The sequence below is a fragment of the Protopterus annectens genome, chromosome 2.part1, assembly GCF_019279795.1.
Source record: "Protopterus annectens isolate FY-2018-M chromosome 2.part1, PAN1.0, whole genome shotgun sequence".
Classification (NCBI taxonomy): Eukaryota; Metazoa; Chordata; order Ceratodontiformes; family Protopteridae; genus Protopterus; species Protopterus annectens.
The window spans coordinates 558,795,736-558,814,776 of record NC_056729.1 but is presented as its reverse complement, the minus strand read 5'-3'; the positions used below and the strand labels follow the sequence as shown (position 1 = coordinate 558,814,776).

At 37.8% G+C, this 19,041-nt stretch overlaps 1 protein-coding gene across 1 annotated transcript in view; it reads left to right on the top strand.

Annotated features, from left to right (window-relative positions):
- POLR1A (RNA polymerase I subunit A) overlaps positions 1–19,041 on the top strand; it is a 2,269,619-nt gene that overhangs the window by 1,531,654 nt on the left and 718,924 nt on the right. Inside the window, exon 27 of the mRNA XM_044062330.1 lies at positions 6,589–6,746. Within this exon, the coding sequence (XP_043918265.1) occupies positions 6,589–6,746 (158 nt within the window). The remainder of the gene's footprint in view (positions 1–6,588; positions 6,747–19,041) is intronic.

Genomic DNA, 19,041 nt, shown 5'->3' with positions numbered 1-19,041 from the left:
ACTGACATATTATATATGAGGAGACTAGCAAGGTTAATACACAGCAGTACATGATGGAAGAATTAATTAATGCAGTCAATACACAGGAGCAATGGCACTATGCAAGTAGTACAGAATAGTATATGCATTGGCTTTAACAACAATAGTAATAATAATATGGATAATAATGGCTAACAGTAATATTTTTTAATCTAAGACTTATTCTGTACAGAATGTTTATTATGGTCTTCATTGTAGTGGTTGAAGCGTTTACAGATGGCAGATGTCCATGTGTTCAGATACCATTAATGACTGGTTGTTTGTAGCCTCTCTGATATTCCTGAAAGTGTTCCTGTTATGGGTGCTTTTGAGGTTTTAGTTCCTGTGGGGGTAACGCTAAACTGGGAGACATTCTTTCTAATTTCATGTTGCACTATTGCCTTCATTGGTAAGGTTCAGAAGGTTCTGTAGTACTGGTCATTCTTGACTAGAAGGAGAACCTAGGAGATCATGACCTCGGAATCCCAGATGAGGACAATAGGGGTGGGTTGAGGCTTAGACTGTCATGCATCTTGTTCACTCTTTGCCTCTACAGTATTGTTGTTTGCTTACCTGAGAAAATGGGTATTGCATGGAATTATCAGGTGCCAGTAGCTACATAATTACCACTTGCAGATCTTTTCTTGGTGGTATACCTGTGTTGCTCGATCTTGGAGTGGTGCAGCAGTATGTGTTGTTCCCTCACAGCAAGAGGTTTTCCGGTTCGATTCTCGGTTGGGGTGCCTTCTGTATGGAGTCTGCATGTTCTCCCTGCGTTTGTGTGGGTTTCCTCAGGGTGTTCCAGTTTCCTCCTTTGTTACAAAGACACATCTGGAGTGTTTCTCAATTGGGCCTTTACTGAAAATTAGCTCTTTCCAAGTCAGAATTTTCCGGTAAACAAATGTAAAATAAGTAAATAATAAAATAACTGCTCCCAATATCCCTCTTGGGGGGATCTGCTGTTCCTGCAGCTAAACCTGCTGCAGGTTCCCACAGTGGTGCTTTTTAAGATGGATGGGGAGCCCAATCTCTGTTTCTGAACTGGTGTTCCACATCAGCATCAGCCAGTTAGAGCTGCATGCAGTCTTGCTGTCAGGGCCCCTGTAGCATATACAACCAGTCCAGCTTTTGAAAATATAATCAGGGTGGCACCGTGTCATATCCCTTTTGTATAGAAGAGATTCGAGTCTGACAGTAAGACAAGGATAGTGGCATTAGTCTTCATTTAAGCAATTCTAATCCCTGGTGAGATGAATACAATGGCATATTCTCTGGGCCAGTTCACTAGTTCTTTTCTGGAATCGCAGATTTAGAGGTCATGTTTGGCTCAGATTTTCCAGATATGGGGGACTATGGAGGTTGACCTTTGCCCCAGTCAATCAGCTGTGGTACATCCACTTTTCATTGCATCAAAGCAAGGAGGAGGTGAATGTAGGTATACTTTCCATCGCCTGATTTGAGGAATTCCTTTATGATTTTGTACTGATTTGATGTAGAATTCAGAGAAGAAGGACCGCACCTGATTCATGCTGCCTCATAGCAACAGAGATGGGTGTAATGTAAGGCTTTCAGGTCCTTGGCTGTAAAGAAAAATATTCCAATTCTTGCCAATACTGTTTTTCCACATTTTGTAATAACTGGTTCTGTCCCAGAACCAGGCTGCTGTTGATGTACCCCAGATCCTGATGGAATCTCGACTTAGGTGCTGGAAGTGATTGAAACTGCCTGGAAGTATTCTGCCTAACAGGCTAACCTTTCCAGATAGAAAAACTTTTCCATTTGGGTAGAGCAGAACCTCATATTACCCCAGCTGGTCAAAGTAAAAGTAATACGGATCCAGTACCAGTGTGAGTAGGGCCTCATTTGTTTCATAGCCAGGGTAATACCGCTCAACGTCTTTGCTCAGTAATTCTGGACAAAGCCAAAAGTAATGATGAGGGGGGCAAAAGCCCACCAGTTTTTAAATATCACTCCATTTCACTTAAAGTAAACAGAACAACAGGTTTTGCATCACCAAGCATTTTCTGAATAATAAGTAGTATGGAACTCTGACATTTGTCATTGACAGACTGTAATTCTCAGGGATATGGCAAAAATAGAGGACAAAATCAGGGATGCTCAACAAAAATTCTGAGCAGTTAGATGGTATGGCCAGGGTAAATGCATTTGCTATTTCAGATATTTTGTCTTACAATGATAAAGCAGTTTTTTAAAGGATGTTTTGTATCTCCATACAGTTTTGAACAACCTCTTTCCTTCATGGGATCCAGACATCATGTTTGATGGGCTTGAAAATCGCCTAGCTGAGTTTAGTTGTTGGACAGTATTGAAGTTCCTGTCTTAGAAAATGCTTTTCTAGATCTTAAAGCTGCAGTCTCTTATATGAAGGAGTCACATCTGGTCTTTCACAAAGGTTGGTTGTCCCATAGGACTAATTTGTATTTTCCTCCCAAAATTAGTTTTCAGATTGCCCCTGAACCAACCTGTTCATCTCACTGTTTTCTTTGCCGGGACAGAAACCAGCAGAGTGAGACACTTACATTCAACATGTGTGCCATCAGAGCATATTTTATTTGAAACCAGTACATGAGATTAAGATGACAAACTAATGGTTTCTTCTTTGTGGTAAAGGAAGACTGGCATTCACCAACAGATCCTTTGCAAGTGGATTACCAAGTATGTTATCTTTTAATGTCAGGTGACTTAGTTCACTCTGGAAAATGCTGTGGTCGAATGAACTCCATGGCTGTTTTTAACTGTTGGGTTAGGCCACAAAGTTCCATTTCCATCTAGAGCATTATAATATAACCAGATGGTCTATTTAAGAAGACAGAATACTGACAGTACATGCTTTATACATTTAAAACAGTATAGCAATGCTGGTATTCAAAGAAATAGGGTATCTATGAGTTAAATGTGTATGTTGTATTTTTAAGAAGAGAATAGTGTTGCCAGAGTAGGAAGTACAGTTGAGCACTGCTTACATTGATAATAGAATCAAAATATGTTGTGGTGTTTTGGGCATGATTTGAGGGGGCATTTATTAAATGGGTTTGGAAACTTGGCCATGCTAGGAGTGAATATTAGAATTAGTGGGTGACGAAGGTGCTGTATAGTGAATAACAAACATATTTTTTAATCAGAGAGAGAGTCACTTGCAGGTACAAATGGATAGGCTAAAGAGATGGGATTTTGTAAACTTTTTGAAAGTTGCAAAAGAGAGGAGTGGTTTAGATGCGAAGTTAAGGTGTTTTAGAGTTTGGGGCTTGCAATTTATGAAGGTATTCCAGGAGCTGTACAAATGATATGGTAGGGTTTTATGAATTATTTCATAGGTAGGTTACTAGGCTATCGGCCCTAGGGCCTATACAAGCCTAGCCAAAAAGGTACCCTGGCTTTCGCCTCCCAAGAAAATTATTTTCCTGTGCCCCTGTTGAGCAGAGCCACAGAAGTGATCCTGGGGTGAATTTCCTATCTCCCATCCAGTCATCAAGATTTTTCTTGAAGAGTGGTAATGAGGAGCTTTGTTTGATATAGATAGGAAGTTTGTTTCAGAGTATGGGAAGTCTCTGGGAAAGGAATCTATCGCTGCAGCATGTTCTCTTTATTGTGGTGACAAGGTTTAAGTCTCTAGAGCATGTAGCTCTGCGGGATTGTAATTTCTTTAAGTGGAGCATGTCCAACAGCTCTGGGTTTGACATAGCTTTGTATGTTGGCAGAGATTGCCTCTGAGTAGGGGATATGCGACGGAGTAAAGCTGGAGTTTTTTGAGACGGTCTGCGTAGGGCATCTGCTTGAGGCCAGTAATCCTCTTTGTGAGGTATTTCTGCGGCCTTTCCAGTTGTTGTAGATGTCTTGTGAAGTACATACCAAAAGGGGCGTTGTACTCTATAATGGGTGTAATGAGTGATGAGTAGAGGGAAACAATGTCCTATTTTTTCTGGATGAGAAACCTTTTGTGATGAGGTGTGCCATGCCTAGAAGGAATTCCTGACTACTGTGGTGATGTGATGATCAAAGGAAAAACTACTGTCCACCTGTGTCCCACGGTCTCTTATCACACTTTCAGTGTTAAGTAGACTACCACCTATGCGGTAGCTCATGAGTACAGAGTTTGTACCAAAGGGGATGACAATGCACTTTTTGGCATTGAGCTTGAGGCCATGGCTTTGACACCAGGCATCTGTCTCAGTGAGACTCTTTTGTAGGATGTCCACATCATTAGGAGTTTCAGGTATGGCTCCTAGTTTGCAATCATCTGCTAACTTCCTTAGCCAAAGACCTTCTGTGTTAGACTGTACTTCAGAAAAGTAGATACCAAACAGGAGAGGACCCAGGACTGAACCCTGTGGTACTCCACTTGTCACTGGTCTGATGTCAGATTTGGAGTCTGCTACTTTCACAGTGTGGCTTCTGTCAGTGAGCCAGTTGGCAACCCATCTTGTGACATAGGGATTTAGATTTATTTACTTAGGGGATGTTCTTGACGATCTGTATTGAAGTTTTGGATATAAAGTGTCTGTTGGTGTTTGACAGGAATTTAAAAGAATGCCCATGAATTATTTTGTAATTTTAATGGACATTCAGAATCGCCAGTTAGCTGAAACACCTGATGTTCATAAGGATCATTTGCATATATCCCATGTGCTTCTGATATAAGAGGTTAGGGAGGTCACTCAGTGGAAGTTCTAGCTTTGCTGGAGTTTTCATTTTGTTTTTATTGACACTACATTTTCCTAAAATGTTAATGCAGTGTTTTTAACTCTGATAATCATTTTAAACTACAATGCCCTCAAGTTAGATATTAAATTAAAATGGTAAAGGGAGAACATAAAATGGCTTGCCTTTTAAGTAAATATTATAGTTGTCAAATTTTCCTTCATCTATCACTAATGCAGAGAAAAACTTCATCACTCCTGATGGGCCATTTGTGGTCCCGCTACTGTTTGTCCAACTGTCAATAAGAAATACCAGAACACTTCTGCCATTACTGGCTTCATTACTGCTTTTTATACAATATGTTCATACTGAAGATTTACCCCCTTTTCAACACATAGGAAAGAAACAGATATCAGCAGGACTAGTTTACATGTTTACTGGTGCAACTGACCTGATTTTGTCTCATGAGAACTGATCTTTAGCTATGGGGGAGAAACATGCTTTTCCCATGGAAGATGTAAAATACTCTGGCTAGGGACAATGGTCATTGAAGTGTTTGTTTTTGCAATCTCAAGTGTTTTACACTGGAATTATAGCCCTTAGTGTACAATCAAATGACATTCTTCTTCTAGTTTGAGCAGTAAGACCACCTGTTTTTTTTTTTTTTGAGAGTCTGCAGCAAACAACAGAAACTGAATACATTTCCTTTCCTGCAAGAAAGTAAGCAAAGATCAAAAAGGTTAATTATATCTTTTCCCAACTAGCCACTGCCTGCTTTCAGAATTGTCATAAGGCATATGTATATTAAATGCATAAACATATATCTTCTTTTTTTATGTATATGCCAGAAATGTAGGGTGAGCATTAAACCATTTTTGGATCCAGTTTAATTGATTAGCTATGGAGGTGAATAGAGAACACAGTGGCTTTTGATTATGTAATACAGTAATATTCCATCTCTGCGGAGGAGCTGATAAGTTTGCAAGCTTGATTTGAGGGTGCTAGCGACAATAGGCAAGGCTCAGTGTTGAACAGGACAGGAACAAGTGAAGATTTTATGAATAAAGTTATTTGACTTCATCAGAAGTTGATGCTGGAGATCATGAAAACAATGAAAACACTGTAGCCTGAAAAATGTAGGTAGCCATATTCACATGAAATTTAAATGAGTATTGGATGTTTTCAACTATCTTAAGTATTTAAATTGTGACATTTTTCCAGTTGTATTTCTGATGGAGAGAGAAAGGCTAATGGTGTTTTAAGGAGGCTTGCATTTTGTAATACCAAAGATATGATTTTTTCTGTTTGATGCTGATTGTTAGGCCTAGTTATGTGAAAAAGGACAGCAAACTGGTTCAGCATTTATAGAGCTGCAAGCTTTACAGTGTATAGGCTTTTACTGGATGCTTTAGATTACTTTCAAAGTCCCAAAGATTGTAAATGAATTGATGATTGTCTTTAAGTTTTTCTTAGATGTGCATGATATGTAAGAGGTACCAGGTTAGATTATCTGCCCTTGTATGAAAGCTGTCAACATGTGTGTAGCATCTGCTTCAAAGACTAAATGCGTAATAGCCTTATTTCCTGCAAAATAACTCCCAATGGCTCCAGAGCTGATCTAACAAAGGAAACTGCCATGAGTCTTGCCAGTAGGACAGAATGCGTCTTTTTTACGGAAGCATTGTTATATTTCCTTTGGTAGCCTTGACTTCCACTTAAGGGCATTTTTGAATTTGTGATGTCATTTTCTTCACTGGTAGGTAGATTTATTTCATAATTCCTGAAGAACATATTGAAATCTTCACTTTTGTGGAATACAGGTGTGATACTTGATTGCATGTAGTTTTTTTATTAAATGATACTGCTCCAATTACAGGAGTGCTTCCAAAACATGTTTGTATTTGTTTACAGGTGCTGCACAAAGTTGATGTAGTAGAGTCTTTTCGTGTTGAGGGTAAAAACAATATGATCCGTGTGTATCAAATCACTTTCCATTTTTTACCATATGAAGAGTACCAGCAGGATAAGTGTGTCACACCAGATGGCATTCTGCATTACATGGAAAAAAGGTGAGTAGTGGTTTTCTTTTCTTTTTTTGTCTGTTATCTTTTATTACCTTTTGCAGCCTTGTTGGAAACCTACTGTAGGATTGGACTGACACACACTGTTTGGTGTGTTGATAAAAGGAGGGCACTTTAGACTGAGAGATCGGCACACCACTTCTTTCTTTTCTAAAATGTCATACCCTTTACTATGTCTGTCTTAATCTGTGACATAATTTGGACAGTGACTAGTTACTACTCTGGCTTTTATGATCATAAGGAACAAGTTACTAGGTAAGTAGGTACGTTATTGATCCTGGCTACAGGGTCAGCAATAAATCAATAAGTAAATAAACAAACCCAAGTACTGACTGCAGAATATGTCTTATGTGTATAATGTTAGTCATAGATGCCCAGCTTCACACCTCAGTTAGAAAATGTAGCATGAAACTGCAATTCTGATTTTGAATAAAAGCACTAAATAAGCAATTGTTTCAACCCTTAATAGCTAAATGTACCTTAAAATACAACACAAGAGATCACAACCAACAAAAATTAAGCAACATCATTATAAAAGGCAGATGACAGTCAAAAAAAATTGAAACCACTAAGTGGGAAGATTAAACCAAAGTAAATCATTCTTATCTGTAGTAAATTCTGTGTCTCCATAGAATTGTGTCAGGAAGACAAAATATTTGACTGGATTATGAAATCATATCAGCAGTTCAGGCCCATCAGATGTTTTGGGAGTATAACTAATAACCCTTTACAATGAGAATGGGGGATTAGTACTTCAAGAATAGATTAAGATATAATGAAAAATGCATCTTCAGTTTTTGGGTGGGGGTTTTCAGCTGGGGTTTCTTCTGTACAGAGTCTGCATGTCCTTAATGTGTTTGCATGGAGTTTCTCTGTTTTTCTCCCACATTATAAACACATGCAATAGGTGGGCTGGGGGCTCTGAATTTCCCATAGGTGTGAGTGCATGCGTATGTGATAGAGAAATAAAAGGCCTTGCAACCTACTTTCATTTAATCCAACTTTGCCTTGAAAACTCAGTTGATAGTGTCTGTCTGCGAGGTCACTCTAGGAGTTGACTAAGACTTATAAGCGAGCAAGTACTTCAACGTCCTGAATAGTAACATGTTTTAAGTAGAAATTGATTACTTATTAAGGTGATATCTGTACTGAGCTTTTTGTAATTTCTCCAAGTCTTTTGGGTTTCTAATACCATGATGGGAATGGACCCCATTCCCAAGTCAAAGTATGATTAAAGTTCATGGAATTACTATTGCTTCTATCTTTGTTGTTAGCTGAAGTGCTGTTCGCAGCACCAGAAATGTGCCCAGTAATGACTCTTCTTGCAATTCATAAGGAGTTGTATGCATAAGGAGTTGTATGCATCAGTACGACTGTAAATTCTTTTTTGTAAAACCCATTGCTCCTACTACTATTGGAACTGTGTATCCTTCTTCCACATTGCTGTTGTTTCTGCCTGCAAATTCTGGTATTTTATGACTTTGAGTCTCTTTGTATGTAAGACACTGTAGTCACTATAGGTGTAGCAATTTCATTGATCAATGCTACTTTTGTCTTCTTTTCATACACTACTATATGTGGTTTTCTCACATCTATTTTTTGAACTATTGGTAATGGGTGATCCCATGTGATATAAATTTCATATTTTTTTATAATGCTTTGTGGCTCATGTTTCCAGTGTTTTTCAGCTATTTCAGTATTATAATGTTTGCACAATCCCCAGTGCAACAATCTTGCCACATTATTATGCCTTTCAGTATACAGTCCTGCTGTCAGTGTATCACAACAAGATGTGTGACTGTTTCCAATTCTGTTTTACAAAACCTACATTTGCTTGTTTCTTCCACATGTTCAATGGACTTTGTAAACCAACGTGTAAGTAATCCACTGTCTTGGGCCACCAATATTAACCTTTCATCTTTTGGTTTCTATTCACATCTCCTTAACCATTCCTGCATTCGTTTCTGATCAACACAAGGTTGTTCTAAGAATTTTCTGTACTTGCAACTATGTTTATGCATGTTCCACATTTCTTGCCTTCTCATCTGATCATTCACCTTATGTTCTTTCTTTTGGCACATTCATTTGCTGCCTGATTGTTTCCTGCTTGACACCTATATGCTTCTGCTAAACTAAGCAGGGCAGTCATCTTAGACTTATTCTCCTCTTGTTTCAAAACATTCGCTACATTTGGGTCTTGTGAGGTCAGCAGATATGTATTCAGTCCCACGATTGCAGATCTATACATGTAATCAGTTTCAAGGAGGCCCATACCTCCTTCAGAATGGGGGATATATAGTCTTGGTGTACATTGATTTTTATAAATCATTTGATGAGCATGAAGCATCCTTTTTGTTTTCCTATCCCAACCTAACCAACACCTTTTGGGGCCAGTCAATCATTCCAAATCTGTAAGTTAGGAACGGAAGAGCAAATTGGTTTATAGCTTGGACTTTGTTTCTTGATTTCAGTGCTGTTTTCAGTATTAATTTTAATCTTCTAAGATATTTCTTACTAAGCTTTATTCATATTTGTTGGTGTTTTATTGTTGATCCTTCTTCAGTTCCCAAATATTTATGTACTCCCTTTTGCTCCAGTTCTTTTATGTCATATTCCTGTCCCAAATTGCTCAAGTTCTTTTATGTCATATTCCTGTCCCAAATTGCTCAAGTTCTTTTATGTCATATTCCTGTCCCAAACTGATGTTGTCTTGGTGCTGCAGCTTTCCTGCTTTAAAGATTGCTTTTGCACATTTATCAAGACCAAATTACATTTTTATATCATCTGAAAGAGTGCAGTTGTGCTTTCAGTTCCTCGTCTGATGAACTGTATGGTTTTAAATCCGCTACAAAAAGAAGATAAGTCTTTAATCATTGTTGTTTTCTGGGAGCCAAACAGTAGCCATGACCTAATCTGTGAAGTAGACTGCTTAATGGCTTAAGGGCAAGACAAAAGAGCGGCGGTGACAGAGAATCACCCAGGAATATTCCCCTTTGAATTTTTATCCCTGGAATAATAATTTGTTCTTTATTGCGGCTTAACTGCATAGTGGTTTGCCACTGTTTCATGGTCGCTGTAATGTAATCGATCAATGTAGGGTGTATCTTATACATTTTTAAGCACTCTTTTATCCATGAATGTGGAATACTGTCAAATGCTTTTTTGTAGTCTAGCCATGCCGTACTTAGATTCTTCCCCATTTTACAGTTCTCTATTATGACTTTATTTAACAACAAATGATCCTTTGTTCCATATGACTTTCTTTCGTTACCCTTTTGTTCTATCAACATGCTTGAGTTTTCTTCTAAATGACTATAAACTCTGTTGGCATCAGTTCCAGTGTATAGTTTATACATCATCGTAAGTCACATTATTGGTCTGTAATTTTTAGGATAGATTGCAGGTTTGCTGTTAAGTAGGAGTATTGTTTTTCTTGTTGTTAACCAGGCTATTGTCTGTTTGGGCTGCACATATAAATAGTTCTTACTCATAGCTACAATGCAATGAAAAAGTATTTGCCCCCTTCCTGATTTCTTATTTTTTTTGCATGTTTGTTACACTTAAATGTTTCAGATTATCAAACAAATTTAAATATTAGACGAAGATAACCCAAGTAAACACAAAATTTAGTTTTTAAGTGATGATTTTATTTATTAAGGAGAAAAAAAAACTATCCAAACCTACATGACCCTATGTGAAAAAGTAATTGCCCCCTAAACCTAATAACTGGTTGTGCCACTCTTAGCAACAACTGCAATCAGGCATTTGTGATAACTGGCAATGAGTCTTTCACATCGCTGTTGAGGAATTTTGGCCCACTCTTCTTTGCAGAATTGTTTTAATTCAGCCATATTGGAGGGTTTTATAACATGAACAGCCTTTTTAAGGTCATGCCACAGCATCTCAGTGGGATTCAAGTTCGGACTTTGACTAGGCCACTCCAAAAACCTTAATTTTTTTTTAAGCCATTCAGAGGTGGACTTGCTGGTGTGTTTTGGATCATTGTCATGCTGCAGAACCCAAGTGTGCTTCAGCTTAAGGTCACGAACTGATGGCCGGACATTCTCCTTCAGGATTTTTTGGTAGAGAGCAGAATTCATGGTTCCGTCAATCACAGCAAGTCGTCCAGGTCCAGAATCATCAAAGCAGCCCCAGACCGTCACACTACCACCACCACCACCATGTTTGACTGTTCGCATGACGTTCTTTTTCTGAAATGCTGTGTCACTTTTACGCCAGATGTAACGGAACGCACACCTCCCAAAAAGTTCAACTTTCAGTCCACAGAATATTTTCCCAAAAGTCTTGGGGATCATCAAGATGTTTTTGGCAAAAGTAAGATGAACCTTTATGTTCTTTTTGGTCAGCAGTGGTTTTCACCTTGGAACTCTGCCATGCATGCCATTTTTGCCCAGTTTCTTTCTTATGGTTGAGTCATGAACACTGACCTTTAACTGAGGCAAGTGAAGCCTACAGTTCTCTAGATGTTGTTCTGGGGGTTTTTGTGACCTCTTGGATGAGTCGTCGCTGCACTCTTGGGGTAATATTTGTAGGCTGGCCACCCCCGGAAAGGTTCACCACTGTTCCATGTTTTCTCCATTTGTGGATAATGGCTCTCACTGTGGTTCGCTGGAGTACCAAAGCTTTAGAAATGGCTTTGTAACCTTTTCCAGACTGATAGATGTCAATTACTTTGGTTCTCATCTGTAACGAAATTTCTTTAGATCGCAGTATGATGTCTTCCTTTTTGAGATCTTTTGGCCTACTTCAATTTGTCTGACAGGTTCTATTTAAGTGATCTCTTGATTCAACAGGTCTGGCAGTAATCAGGCCAGGGTGTGGCTAGTGAAATTGAGCTCAGCTTTCCTAAAAATGTGATTAACCACAGTTACTTCATGATTTAACAAGGGGAGGGGGGGGTAATTACTTTTTCACATAGGACCATGTAGGTTTGGATAGTTTTTTTTCCTTAATAAATAAAATCCTTGCTTAAAAACTGCATTTTGTGTTTACTTGAGTAGTCTTTGTCTAATATTTAAATTTGTTTGATCTGAAACATTTAAGTGTGACAAACATGCAAAGAAATAAAAAATCAGGAAGGGAGCAAATACTTTTTCATTGCACGGTAAGTCTTCATGTAAAGATGTTAATACTTTTAGCCAGAAGTTAGTGCATCTGGGGCAGGGGTTTTCCAGTTAGAAGCTGTTCTTAACTTTGTTTCACTCTCTCTGGCCGTTACTTCATCCCATTTCATAGCCTGTACATTTGAACTTCTTATTCTCTCTTTTTTTTTTTTTACTTCTGCCCATTTAGCATCTTTATGTTCCACAGGATTTTCATAGCTATGTCTCCAAAATGTGTCTATTTCTTCTTTTTTTGGAGGGGGGGTTTCAATTCCTTTTGCCTTGTTTCCCAATTCTCGATAGAGCTTTTTTGGGTCATCAATAAATTGCTTATTTTGTACCTTTTCTTTATATTTATTGGCATATCTTCTTAAGGTTTTCTGCATGTGCTATTTTTAGTTTATTTGTGAGAGTGCACAACAGATCCTGATCTGTTCTGACACTGTCTATTGCTTTTATCACATCTGTCTTTCTGAGTATTTTTGTTGATCTCTTCCCTTCTTCTATTCTCTTCTAACAAATGACACTTCTTGTCTTAATTGCTTTATAGTTTTCCTCAATTCAGTCCTTCCATGATAGCATTTAATTCCCCCCTTCCTTTCCCTTACTACCAGGTGTTTTTTGTGGTAAGACTTTATCTTGTTAATTTGGCTGCACAGTGATAAATCCTATTTACTACTGTTCTAGTTTATGAATCTCTGTGAAGAGTCCTAATTGCTGTGTTCATTTGTTTTATTAAACTTCTAACTTTTTGTTTTTAATTGACTTTCTTTAATCTAATTTTTTCATTGATCTTAATATGTTTGTCCATCTGTATTAAATCAAGAACTTTTGTCTTAGATAATTTTCTTCTAAACTGAGGGCACATTCTTTCTTCTCCATTTCCTGCGGGCATTCTACAGTAAGTTCCGGAGCATCTTTCTGTGCCACATTCTCTTCAGTTTCATCCTGTGTCATCCTTTACTCTTTCATTTGGAAACTCACTGGCCTATCACTCCACAACATTGACTGTGTCAGAGTTGCCACAGTTTCCTGTTCCTTCCCTTACTGTGCAACTCCAACTGAACATTTGTAATAGTTTTCTGTGGACGGCTCCAAAGTATTTTCATATGTCAACAGGTCAGATGTTTCCCACTCCACTGGTTTTTCCTTAATTTGGGGGTGCATTTCTCTATCCTGCAGTGATGTTATCAGAGTTAGATTTTCTATACGAAATACTTCACAGGTAATCCATGACCTCAGTTTCTATTTCTTTAACTTCTCCACTACTAATCATTTTTCTACTTTTCCTCTTTGTTTTCTTATTTTTTTATTGTAAAATTTTCCATGTCTGGATGCCTTTGACTGTTAAGTCTCTTCAAATGTCTTTGGTGCTGTTCTTTTTGTATTAATTCATTTTACTCTCTCCTTTGCATAAATAGTGCACCATATTAAATCTCTCTTCTTTCTCCCATGTCCATATTTCTTCTTTGGATGTCTCCTGCTCCTCCTGTTTCTCCTTACTTGGGGAACTGATTTCGTCATGCTGTGATACAGCCTATATTAGACTTTCTACACTGAATCATTCACTTCCCAGCCACTGCTTAACTTCAACTTTTAGTTTTTTTTTAATTTCTGCTGTATTAATCTTGTTCTGTGTTCCCTCTTTGTAATCTTATTTTTTGTATTGTGAAATTTTCCATATCTGGATGCCTTTGCCTGTTTTTCTTTTTGAGTTTCTTGCCTTTTTTGTATTTCCTTTGCATAAATATTCACCATATCAGATCCTTCTTTCTTTCCCCTGTTCATATTTATTTTTATACCTTTCAGAAATCTCTAGATTTTGTTCTTTATATTTTTGCATTTCTTCAGTTGCTTTTTTTTCCAAATGGCCCAAGGTTTCTTGGTCTGTGTAATGTTGTTGTGTCTTTCGGCTTTTCCCGGTTAGGGGTCGCCACAGCGGGACTCCGATCCACTAATGATTGGCAGTAGATTTTTACATGCAGAGTTGCCAGCTCTGACGCACAACCTTCAACAAAGGTACGCCCATTTATGCATGTCTCCAGACAGAAGATGCTCTAGCTGAGAATCAAACGGGACAACGTCTTACTGTGAGGCGACAGCGCTACCGCAGCACCACCACCACAGTATGTTTTGTGGTCTGTGTAATGTTTTTCATAAATCTGTTTTATTAATGAACGCATTTTTATTTGAAGCTTCTGACAGTTTTTCCTGTGGAAATATTTTTCTTTCCGCTAATTCCTCTCTTAATTTTTTTTTACATCTTCTGTCTGGAAATTCTGGGCTTGTTGCTTGGTAGTAACAGTACATAATTTCTTTCTTATCTTGAATAGTCCACTGTATTGTCTTTATAGCTCTTTTTTGGCCTATCATTTTTTTTGGGATTTTTGTGGATCACTACCTCCTTTTACAATGGGGAGCCATCCTTCCCCTGGGCCTATCCTAGCCCCATTGTAGGAATGTTTCTGTGTCTTGAGGATTCTGCACTGTCAGTTTTTCTTGTCCTGGCAGGATTGGGCACTTTTTACCCTAGGTCTTGTGCACCCAACTATCTTTTTTTTACCTACTTCTGTCCATGATATATGCTATATAAAATGTTAGTATTGTTTTGGTGAGATTTTTTTGAAAAACAGGGTCCATCTCATGAAGGTACTCACCAAGATTTGAGGATGAATTTAATTCTAGCAGTACTACTCTCCCTTGCTTGTTGTCTTCTCTCCATTCAGACCCCTGAGGAGGAATTCATTTCCAGCAGTACTACTTACCTTTACTTTGCTGAGTTCTCTCCATTGAGCTTTCACTGTGAATGGATAGATTATGGTGACAAAAGTCGTACTAGTACAGAACAGTGAGATTGCATTGCTTGTTAAAAAAAAAAAAAAAGTTTCAGATGGATGGCTGCCTTTAAAAAGAACTCTGAAAGATCTTTTTACTGTAATTATGGGCCTAATTTTGTGGGTTATATTAAAACAGTATAATTAATGCTTTTGATATTAACATCTTACTTTAGTTCTAGATGTTTGGTTATGTTATATTGCTAACTGGGTAAGTTAGTGTTTGTCTCTTGTTCATTCTTTTTTAAACAGTTATTCATTTATATTTCACCCATGTTTATTAGTTATAGAAACATTCTAGATTTTAGGGGCTATGCTACATGTTATTTGCTAATTTTGAATGAGTGCCATATTAGTACATAACTTATTTTCACAGAGCAGATCCATACAGTTAGCCCAAGTCTTATAATTACTGTTCATGCATAAAATTCATGGCAACTGAGGTCCAGTTAAAGTACCCATAATACAGCACTCAACCAAATAGTGATTGCTCCAGAATTGTGATGATACTTGCTGTTAAAGAAGATAGTTGTAACTTTTTTCTAGAACATGGTAGCTGACAGATTTTGATGCAAGGCAAACAGCAGTAGCTTGATATTAGTAAGCTCATAGGTTCAGTTGTTGAGCAGGGGACATGCTGGCTTTCAGGAATGTAATTTTCCACAACGCCATATTGATACTACTTGTGTATAATGTGTGTATGTATGTACATGTGGACACACACACACACACACACACACATTACATAATTCGGTCCATACAATCAAATAGAAAGATTTGGTCCCCTGAGGTGACCAGTCCTTCCATTTGGAGAATGTGAACAAGGATCCTAAAGATGATTCTTTATGGTAAGTATGTAACTTTTGTTTTTCAAATAAACCTTAAATCAGTGTCCATGACAATGTGGCCGTATCCTTTCCTGATGGGTACATGGCAGTAAACTGTAGGCAAGACAAAATAAATTATTAATAACTTAAGTCATGTTATTAGGGAAACAAACCTACCCAGCATTTACACACTTATATTGAGCAGTTATCCCAATACTATAGTATAGAAGGATGAAGTCCTGACTACAGCCCAAACAATTTGCATTCTGTTAATAGTAAAGGCATCTACTGCTACTAGGCCCATGGTATTCATGACACTTAATGGTAGCTGAAAGTAATGCCAACCTATAATGGCTGGTTTTGTTAGGGCTGTCAGTGCAAAGGTTCCCCCTTTCAGAGGCTGGGAAAGAGCAGTAGCATGTATGGGAGCACGGTTGCTTCCTTCTCCCAATCAGGCAGCAGCTGAGTCAGCAGGCCTCTTGCAGGAGTGATAGGTAGGCTGCTCCATGGGATTGACCCACGTCCTGCCACTTGTATCTTATTAGAGAATGGCTGAAGTGCATGATTCGGGTTCCTGATCAGGATTGTGTGGGCTGTAGAGCTTTTGCCTAGTTCAGAGTTTCCTGGCTGTCTTCCCAAGCAGAATGGATGAGTAGCCTAAGAGCAGTTAAGGGAACCATTGGCGATATAGGTTGGAGAGAAACATTTACACTGAACAGGTGGATGAATATATAATATAGCAATATTGATTAGTGGTGGCTGTATATATGAACCAGAAATATAGATTTATATTGTAATAAAGAAGGACACAGTTAATGAAAATTCCAATCTTGCTTTGTCTGTCGTTATCTTTTTAATCCTTAACTCATGGTTTTGAAAGGAGCTTTGTCCCAGTAAACTTATTGTGTTTGTCTGTGGGGAGGGGTAAACCACTCAACTTAATATAATCCCTTCCATGGGTTGCACGTACAGGGTAGAATGGGGCTGTGCAGTTCTGTTAAGAAAACATCATACTTTTCAATGTTTTTGTCTTTTATTAACACTGCTGTAGCCCAGCCAGAATATGTCCCTTAAATTGGTGCAGACAATAAACAGGCCTGTTCAGTAAGTCAAAAATAGTTAGATGATCTGAGTAGAACATTGTCATCCTATTAAGATAATAAAATTCAGCTTTATAATTTTTTTATGCATATATGTATTTATCTTTGTACCTTCTTTGCCCGACCCATTTTCAAAGGAGCCTTGATGGAACGAGAATTAATAAGTAGTTAATACATCATGTTATCAGGTACACATATTATGGCAAACAGTATAAAAATACAAAAAGGCTAAGCAAACAGATTGTTTATGTATAATGTATAACAAAAGAAACCATCATAAAATAGATGCATTGCACAATACCTGGCATAGCAATGTAGACACAATATAAGAACAAGATGGCAGTAATAATGTAGTTTCATTATATATTTAAAAAGTGTCTTAATAGATAATGTAGAGGCAGGCACCTTTAAGTAGGTGTCATGTAATTTGCACCTGGTATCAAACGTGCTAAGATGAACTTGTAAATGTTTTCAGGATAGCAGTTTAGTAAGTTAGGTCCTGAAAATAAACCAATGGAAACAAACATGTATTACTGTCTTTTACATCCCTTCTGGCAACAGTACAGCTGCACTAGAAGATATCCTACACTAGATATTCAAAACAATTCTACAGGGAAAAAAATGCCACTAGATGATGTCAATATCAGTTGGATGGACATAACCTTTAATTAATTCTCCTTCATCTAGCATGAACTTATATGGTTTCACACAACTAATTAATAACACCACACATTATAGCAAGACATTAAATTCTCTATTAGACTAGATCGTAGTATCAGACCTTAGCAATTTCACCACTACAGGTACAATGTCAGACTTTCTCAGTGACGGTCTCCCAATCTATGCAACCAGACATCTCACACATCCAGTTTAACAGCGTGTTTATAACACAACACACAACCTGTCCATGTTTAACCCAGAAATATTCATTACTACCCTATTATTTGTTAAGTGGAATATCCCTAAAATCCTCCTCTTAGATGATGCAGTACAACTTTCCTAAGTAACTTTGCACCTCCTAGAAGGAAGAGACTAAAAACAAATAATGCAATTTAGCTGCCCACAAAGAGCAGAATGCTAATGCAGGATAGAGAAAAAGCATTGAAAGAGTAACAAAAATATAAAACACCACAATACGTTGAAAATTTTAGTATGCTCCGCAACAGTACTAAGAAAAATAAATGAAGTTAAAAAAACTACACTATAACAACTTTCATAATAACAGTAAAGACAGCTCAACAAAAATTCTGGTCAGCCATTAAAAAAATCTTCCATCCCAGCAAAAAATTCAACCCTAACCCCTCTTCCAATAACTCAGCACTCAATACTGTAATAGAATTCAACTCTTATTTTGTAGATAGTATGGTTTCCCTAACCAAGGATTATCAAACATCGAGTACCAACCCTGCCCAACAGCCACATACCATGACATCCACATTCACGTTCAGATCTGTGCTCACATCCTAAATGCAGTAGATATAAAAAGTGTACACACCCCTGTTAAAATGCCAGGTTTTTGTGATATAAAAAATGGGACCACAATAAATCATGTCAAAACTTTTCCCACCTTTAATGTGACCTAGAACCTGTACAATTCAATTGAAAAACGAAATATGTTAGGGGAAAAATATAAAAAATAAAAAACATACAATAAGCTGGTTGCATAAGTGTGCACACCCTTAAACTAATACTTTGCTGAAGCACCTTATGATTTAATTACAGCATTCAGTCTTCTTGGGTACACACCTGCCATCAATTAAAGAGACTCTGATTAACCCCAAATAAAATTCATCTGTCCTAGTAGGATTTTCCTGTCATTTACTCAGTTGCTTGCTACAGCAAAAGCCATGGTTCGCAGAGAGCTGACAAAGCATCAAAGGGATCTCATTGTTGAAAGGTATCCGTCAGCAGAAGGGTACAAAAAAAATTCCACAGCATTGGATATACCATGGAACACAGTGAAGACAGTCATCAAAAACTGGAGAAAATATGGGAGACAACAGTGACGTTGCAAAGAACTGGATGTCCTTCCAAAACTGATGAAACAAGATGAAAACTGGTCAGGGAGGCTGCCAAGAGATCTACAGCAACACTGAAGGAGCTGCAGGAATTTGACAAGTACTGGTTGTGTACTACACGTGACAACAATCTCCCGTATTCTCCATATGTCTGGACTATGGGGTAGGGTTGCAAGACGGAAGCCTTTTCTTACACAGAAAAACATCCAGGCCCACTAAAAATTGCAAAACAATACATCAAGACTCCCAAAAACATGTTGGAAAATGTGTTATGGTCTGAATAGACCAAGGTTGAACTTTTTGGCCACAATTCCAAAAGGAACGTTTGGCACAAAAACACTTCACATCACCAAAAGTACAACATCCCCACAGTAAATGCAT